Source organism: Myotis brandtii, unplaced genomic scaffold (genome assembly GCF_000412655.1).
Source record: "Myotis brandtii unplaced genomic scaffold, ASM41265v1 scaffold33, whole genome shotgun sequence".
Classification (NCBI taxonomy): domain Eukaryota; kingdom Metazoa; phylum Chordata; class Mammalia; order Chiroptera; family Vespertilionidae; genus Myotis; species Myotis brandtii.
Window position 1 is genome coordinate 2,106,503 of NW_005362713.1, and position 8,457 is coordinate 2,114,959.

Consider the following 8,457-nt stretch of genomic DNA (forward strand, 5'->3'; position numbering starts at 1 on the left):
CTGCCAATACCTTTATTTTATTTTATTTTATTGCAGTGGGGGAGTCAGAAGTGAGCCCTTAGAGACTACTCCTGTATAATTCTAGGTTTAAAGGTAAGAGTGATTCAAATCTAGCAAAACTATTTTTAGGCCAAATAAAGCAAAAAGATGGGTAGTCTCAAGTATGACTATGAGAAAACCATGTGGGAAAATACAATTAGAATTCTAATTTACCATGATACTTTCTCTATGACCCTACCAGGACAAAAGCTTCATTTAATAAGTGAACAGATACAGAAAAACTATATTTGGTCAAATACAAATAAATATAGCTCCTGTAACCCAGAGAGGCTTTCACATATTCTTCCTCACTCAGCAGTCAATCCACTTCACAAAACCCTTGTCAGGTAATGACTTAATTATAGCAAAGCTAACCTATTTCTTTTGTTTGTCTCTCACAGTGGAGGCTATCAACTCCTTGAGTACCTCTAGTCATTACTGGTCCTGCTATCTTAAAAGACAAATTAAATTTTCACCATTAAGAATGAATAAATACTTAACTATCACTTTTTAATTTTATTAAATCAATTTAAGAGGTAATTTTTTACAAAAATTTTATAAAGTTTTTTTTTTCTGTTTTTATTACTGATTTTAGAGAGCGAGGAAGGAAGAGGAAAAGAGAAACATTAATGTGACAGGTTAATAACATCGATTGGCTGCCTCTACACGCCCTCTATTGGGGATCCAGCCCACAACCCAGGCATGTTCCCTGACAGGGAGTCAAACCTGTAGCATTTTGGTGCCCGGTATAAACTCAACCAACTGAGCCACACCAGCCAGGGCTAAGAGGATAATTGTTAAGATTAAGATTTAATCTTAATTTTAAATTTAATATTTCTTTAGAAATGTTTTAAACATTTATTAGTTGATTAGTTTTGAGCCAAATGCAAAGGCTTTTTATCAATTGTAATTTTCTAATATTTCCCTCATTACAACCATCCACTACAAGCATGTCAAACTCAAAGGCTAACATGGGCCAAATAAACAAGGTTTAAGTTTATGTGGGCCGCAAAAAAACAAAAGCTTCAATTTTCATAGAAATGTAGGTTTATTTCAACAGACATGCTGAATACAAAGGGCTGAAATAAACGAGTAATCATTAACATAAAATAGAACATTTTAATAAAAATTTTTTCTTGAACATTAACTTACCAGACACTGAATAACTGCACAAATTAATAAGCGTAACGCAAATAAACCTATTTTTCTTGTTCTCCGAAAGTGAAATATTTCCTGTTGCACACACCCAACAAGTCAGTCCAAGGCTAATGACATGGCAATCAGCTGCTAAAATATTCGCTGCTAGTATTAGTGGAGAGAAATGGTGCGCCTGCGAGTAAGGCGCGTAAGGGAAATGAATGCAACATGATTATAGTGATATCATTAGCAAACGTTGTAGTTCGTTATTAATAATTATGTATAACAGGATATTGTAAAAATAAAGTTACGAAATTTTTATTAAAACGTTTCTTACATACCTTTATTTGCTGGGCCACAAAAATATTTGTTGTGGGCCACATGGGGCCCATCGGCCGCGAGTTTGACATGCTTGATCTACTATCAGTGTAATTCTAAATGTCCAAAATCTATCCTTATGTCTCAATTGGATTTGAATTTTTGAAACTGAAACATCAAGATGTATGCTAATCCCAAACACACACACACACACACACACACACACACACACACACTCTCTCTCTCTCTCTTTAAAATTTTCAAGTGCTAATAATAGAATTAAAAAACAAATATGGCGCTGGCCAGCGTGGCTCAGTTGGTTGGGCATCCTCCCATGCACCAAAAAGGGTGCGGGTTCAATTCCCGGTCAGGTCATAAGCCCAGGTTGCAACTCAATCCCCAATATGGGGTGTGCAAGAGGCAGCTGATTGATGTTCCAGATGTTTCACTCTCACATAGATATTTCTCTCTCTCCCTCTCAAAATCAATCAATAAAATAAATAATAATGAAAAGATTCCACAATCTACATACAAATTGGCTCCTTACAATGTGGAACTTGATTATTAACATTTAAAATGTTATACCTTGAATAAGCTAATCTGTAGTTCTAAATAGTACTATTAAAACTCAACATAAGTTAAAATTGAGTATCTAGGAGGAAACTAAGTAGCTGCTGATTTAAGACTGAAAAGCACTTAACACAAAAAAAATTTTTAAAGTCTTACCTGCGTTATTAGTATTAGACTGACTGTCCTGGGAATTATCATTGCTTTCTGGAGCAGGATGCAAGGAAGATGGAGCTGTTTTAGTTCTTTTTTTGCTTGTCTTTCTTTCCACTTGACAGTCATCATCTTCATCATCTTCACTTTCACTGAGATCATCAAAGCCAAAATACTTAATTTTGTAATTAGAACTCCCTGAACCTCCTTCATCACCTCCTGTCTCATCATGAGCTTCAAAACCAAAAAATTCAAGTTTAACATCCTTTTTGGATTTAGTATTACTAGGTCGAAATCTAGTAGTGGTCTTAGAAGTTGCAATATCTGCCTTTTTTCTTAGGCGGCCAGCTTCTCCCAAATCGGCAGGAGTTGATGCAGTGAACTCATCCATGCTGCGTTCCATAGTATCCTGTATGGTAACATTACAAACTGACAAGCAAGATGGATGTAAAACAGTGTAATCTCTAGTCCGTCCAACTGTCCCTCTAAAACTGGTCCCACAACTTACACTGCCTTTCTTTGCCTGATTCAGGCCATCTTTACTTGATTCACTGTTTGCTTTGGCTAAGGCCTGACTGGTGCCATCTAATAGCTTATCAAAATTGGATGTTCCTTGTGAAGACTTTGCTTTATTGACCCTACAGTACGTCCTACAATTGCTTGGCCTAAGAACACTTTGCATGATGTCTTCTTCCTCAATGGCTTCGTTTAGATTTTCCAACCGATTTTTTAAATCCTCATCCTTCATCTCCAAAAGAGGATCACTATCCAAATTTAAGATACAATCTTCTGATCTGACATCTTCGAAATCATTATCCCACTCATACAAACCAGTTCTTACAGATCCCTTAATCAGAGATATTTCTGATGGAGACTCTGACCTTTTTCCAAGTTGGGAGTTCCATGTATCATTTGTTTCCTTGATTTCATCAGCTTTGTATCCAGAAGCCACTATAATTTCTGCATTGGGTTTCTTAGTACTATCTTCAGCATTTTTGTAAATATGGTGACTATCCTTTTCATATTCGTCACTAAAATTCTCCACTTTATCTATAAAAATTAAAAATAAATCAAGGATTAAAAGTGAGTGACATCAAAGTAAAAGTTAACAAGTAACAGTATATGTGGCTAATAGCACAGAATCAATTAATCTTGAAATGATTGCAATTTTAAATTGAGACATTAATGTTTACATAGTTGACATTTCTCCTTACACCTTTTATATATATCATGTCTTCTAGTGACCTCTTCCTAGGCAACCAAGTCCCTTAAAATTATTACCCTAAATTCATGAGATTTCAGTTGCTAAGCAACTGGATCAATTCAAAATGACACTTAAATGACTCAGCCAAACCTCAGAGGTAATAAAGGGTTTTTCAAATAAAAAAAAATGCTTAAATTAAAATGTATTTAGAATAAAAATAGAATAGCGCGATAAATGAAGACATTCCAGTGTGTCTGTATTTCTCTGGGATAATATTACCCATAGACTGACCAGCTCTGTCTAGAAACTTGTCCCAGGATCAGGTTTCTTTAACTATTTTTGCTTTCCATTCTTCAAATCTTAAAAGCCATATGACTTCAATAGCTTTTTTGGTTTTTTAAACAGTGGTTCTGAGGCCCAAGTTAAGTGACTACACTGGTTATTTATGTATATCAGTCAGGAGTAAATCTTAAACTGCCTATTCATTTTGTACTTGAGGAATTCATTATTGTTGCCTTTAGTTTTTATCATCAGGGACATTTTTGTTAACCTTTCTAAATGAGACAGAAGTATGATTCAAACTGGTAATATGATTAATTCTCCCAGGACTCATTGGTAGAAAAACAATGGCAAATATCTATGCCAAAAAATAAAACTCGTCCTGGCTCGTGGGTTAGATTCCTGGTCAAGGACATGTACCTAGGTTGCAGGTTAGATCCCCAGCCCCCATCAGGATGTGTGTGGTAAGCAGCCAATCAATGTGTCTCTTTTATACTGATGTTTCTCTCTCTCACCCCACTTCCCTTCCTTCCTTCCATACTCTCTCTAAAAATCAACGGAAAAAATATCCTCAAGTGAGGATTAGCAACAAAAACATGTACCTACAATTGTTAATGCTATCCAATGGGTTTAAACATAATTTAAGATTTGTATTTACTTACCTTTAGAAGGCATCTAATTTATAGGTATATCTGTTTTATTCTTAGATATTTCCCAGCTGAAGGCAAGGAACTACAGTTTTCATAATCTCAGAAGTACCAATCACTTAAGTATAAAATACTAAAAACCAAAAATTAAAAGCTGACTATAATATCTCTTACTTTTAAAAGGCATGAAAGCAAAACTAAGTCTAAAAATCAAACCTAAAAAAATAACTGCTTTTATAACAAGTGGAAAGAGCACTGATAGCTGAGTCTGGAAACTAGTATTGCCCTGGTTAAACTAGTTCTTTAGAGTTCAGGCAATACCCTTAACTTTGGGAGTTTTCCTGACGGCTCCAATTTTCTCACCTGTTCAAAAAGGAAGCCACTGACCCAAACTACCTTAAACTGTTACTGAATTATTTATAAACAAATGCCTATGGGAATGCTTAGTATTTAGCTATACAAAGGCCTATGAGATGTCACTGAATTCCATACTACATCATATTTGTAACTATATAGCATCTCATTGTATAAATGTCACAAATTTATTTAGGCTGCTTATGATTATTTTATGTAATAAACACCTTCTGACTTAAAATAAAAAATTTAAGTGGATAATAAACTTTATCCATGTTTTTAAAAATTACTACCCCAAGCTGTATTTACTACTCCCATTTCCCTTAAAATCAGAAAGAAGAATCCATATTATATTTTAACAGTAACTACTCTCATAACCAGGCTACCTTACATACAAGTGTTGTGAGCCTATCTTATAAATTTGTTTTAAATGCAAAGAATAATAAAGAGCTCTATAAAAAGATATATAATTAAGTTGTATTAGTAAGTATAATTCAATTATATAGCATAAACAGTCCTACAAATGAAATACTGAAGTACATTACATATTTAAACTTCTGAAATACATAGATAAAAGCCAATTTAATCAACAAAAGTTCTGCATAAGAAAAGCTGTCCAAGTTCTCCACAAGAGTATTCCAACATAAAAATAAATGCTTTCTACAGCCCTTGATCCTTTAGCTCTCCAGTATTGGTAATTATACCTTCAGAAGATAAGGCAAGGCTATCTTACCCTAAAATGCAGACCAACAATTACTTTCAACTGCCCTCCTCCCATAAACATGCCAGCTTCTCGGTCAGATAAACCCATTTAACATCTCAAAACATCAAGTATTTTAAAAAGAGGTAAATAAAGATGATTTTTTAAAAGGGAGGCTAAGTATTACTCTTTTTAAATATAAACTATATATATGTATATATAAAAATACAATACATATGTATGTTTATAAACAAAATGCACTTCTAGCTGCAATAACATTTTAGAAATTAAGTGGATGAGTGTCAGCTCTACCATTTACTGGCAAAAACGAGGTCTTAAGTTCAAACAGTTCCTTCACTTAAAAAAACCAACTAATAAAATCCATCTCAGGGCAGGTTGAACAGATAAAAGAATGTAACAACCCTGGCCAGTGTTCCCAGTGGTTAGAGCATGAATCTGGAGGTCATGGTTCAACTCCTGGTTCTATTCCAGTTCAGGGCACATGCCCAGTAGGGTGCGTGTGGGAGGCAGCCAAACAATGATTCACTCTCATCATTGATGTTTTTTCTCTCTCCCTTCCTCTCTGAACTCAATATATATAAAAAGAGGTTTTTCTTTAAGAAAATTAATAAAAAACAAAAAAGAATGTAACACTAGAGCATTACACAAATGCACATTATCATAGCTATTACAACTTTGCCAGAATACAGAATATATTTTTAATAATCTATTAATAAGACTTAGTGGAATTTAACCTGTAAGTTCATCAATATTTCCTTATGTCCTATATCTATCAGTTTCATGCAAGGAATCCAAAACCACACTCTAAGGCCTTATGTTTTCCCTCAAGCTAGAGGATGAAGACTGGATGTATAGAAAGCTCAGTACAAAATTTAGCCAAGCACCATCTGCAATCAGATACTTAATGCCTTTTAACATCACTACATTTTAGCATCACTAGATAGTTACTCAATCTATATATATAAAAGCCTAAGCAACCAGACGACCACCAGGAGACAGACACCCAACACAGGAGCTGGCCCCTGGTGGTCAGTGCGCTCCCACACAGCCCAGCTGACAGATGGACATGAGACGCAGTGCTCATGGCTGGTGAGCGCAGCTGGTGGCATGAACTTCACCCGAGGACACTCTCCCTGCACATCTCAAGTGGCAGCTGCAGCAGGCACAGTGGGGCTGGGATGAGCGGGAATGGCACCCAGCTCGGGCTCGCGGCCCCCCCACCCCCCCGCGGCCGCCTGCCGCTTCACGCACTACTTCGTGCTGTGCGGGATTGACGCGGACAGAGGGCAGGAGCCCAACGAGCTGGCGGGTAAGGCCGGGCTACAGCTGCATGGAGGTCCACTGAACCCCACAGGCCAGGTAGAGGGACCCCACTGGTGCACAGATCCATGCACCAGGCCTCTAGTATTTAATATGTTAGGTAACACATAGGGAGGGAATTGATCTTAATAAGGACTACATGTAATCTGGAAGTTCTGAGTAGCATGGGGTTGAACCACACAGCTAAGCCAATAACTAGATGTGTAAATATTTGACAAGTCATATTGCTTCACTAGACCCCATCCTGCTTACATAAAAAAGTGAGCAACTTCTAAAATATTAATTAAATGCCCATTATTTTCTTAAGGATTCTTAAGTTTGAAAGAAAACAGATGATTCCCTTAAAATAAAAACACAAATATATCAGTACTTGCAATAATAGGAGTGTATACATAGTTTTATAAAGGAAATTAAACAGTGAGATGATTTCAGGCTTCCATGAGTGAAGTGAATTCTCTGAAGTATTTTAGAAAGTGGGAAGGGAAGGGAGGCTCTCCCTCCCTGGAGAGTATCCTTGCCTTTCCCTTCCCTCCCCCTCCACCAGGCACTTTACCACCGGCTTCCTCACCTCAAGCTCCAAGGGGTTTACCAAGACCATTTCTCCGAGGAATTTATTTTCTATCTCTATAATTTACCCAATAAATGTTCTCTTACAAAAAAAAAAAAAAAAGGGGGAAGGGAAGTTTGATTGAATATCTTTGAAATCATTTCACAGGTTCTTATGAAACTGTATGAAAAACAAAGGTTTGTGCACACATTTTTTAGGGAGAGTATCTATAGTTTTATCAAGTTTTCAAACACTCTAAAATATTTTTTTTTATTGGTTTAAAGGACAAGGAGCAAAATGTATGCAGGAAATCGGTATATGTTCACTATGGAATTTCAAATCTCTACAGAAAAGATAGAGTCTTCAATAAAGGGTACTGAAATATGGGGGGGAAATAAAGTTAGCTTTTACCTCAAACATGAAAACATTCTAGATGAATCAAAGACTTAAATATGAAAAATAAAACTAGATGCATATCCTATCTAATAAAAGAGAAACATGGTAATTAGCCGTACGGTCGCTACCCTTCCCATTGGCTAATCAGTGAGATATGCAAATTAACTGCCAGCCAAGATGGCGGCCGGCAGCCAGGCAGCTAGAAGCGAACAGGGAGGCTTGGTTGCTTCAGTGACGGAGGAAGCCAGGTTCCCCGCCTGCCTTGCCGGCCTCTGAGCTTGCAGTTTGAAACATTGTAACAAATATAGAAGCTAAACCAAACCCCAGTACCCTACTTTAGTCAGCCAGGCTTCAGCCAGCAAGACCGCAACATTGTTCCAAATACAGAAGGTAAACAAAGGCCAGAAACCTGCTTTTAGCAGCAGAGCCTCAGAGAGAAAGCCGGCTCTCAGCTCCAGTGACAGGCATAGAAGGTAAATAAATGCCAGAATAAAAAAAAAAAGAAAAAAAGGAGAGGTTTGGAGCTTCAGTCGCCGCCAGCCTGAAAACAGCCCTCAGCCCCTCACCCAGACTGGCCAGGCACCCCAGTGGGGACCCCCACCCTGAAGCAACAAGATGGCGGCTAATTTGCATACTGAAGGCAGGCAGCAGCAGGCAAGGCTGTCTGCGGTCTGGGACCCGAATCTGTGACCCTGCCGGGTGGGGGTCAGTGCTCGAGGCTGTCGACGGGACCAAGAAACGGATCTGTGACCCTGCCGGGCGGGGGGCAGCACTT

The 8,457-nt window shown here is 37.5% G+C and overlaps 1 protein-coding gene across 6 annotated transcripts in view; it reads right to left on the bottom strand.

Annotated features, from left to right (window-relative positions):
- The window catches only part of WAPL (WAPL cohesin release factor), a 109,134-nt gene that overhangs the window by 78,092 nt on the left and 22,585 nt on the right, over positions 1 to 8,457 (bottom strand). For 4 of the 6 annotated variants that reach the window (XM_014543630.1, XM_014543631.1, XM_014543633.1 and 1 more), the window contains exon 2: positions 2,221 to 3,264. In XM_014543630.1, coding sequence (XP_014399116.1) covers positions 2,221 to 3,264 — 1,044 coding nt within the window. Of the gene's footprint in view, positions 1 to 2,220; positions 3,265 to 4,359; positions 4,478 to 8,457 lie in introns of all 6 variants that reach the window. The other 2 variants (XM_014543635.1, XM_014543634.1) reach the window with 2 other exon arrangements.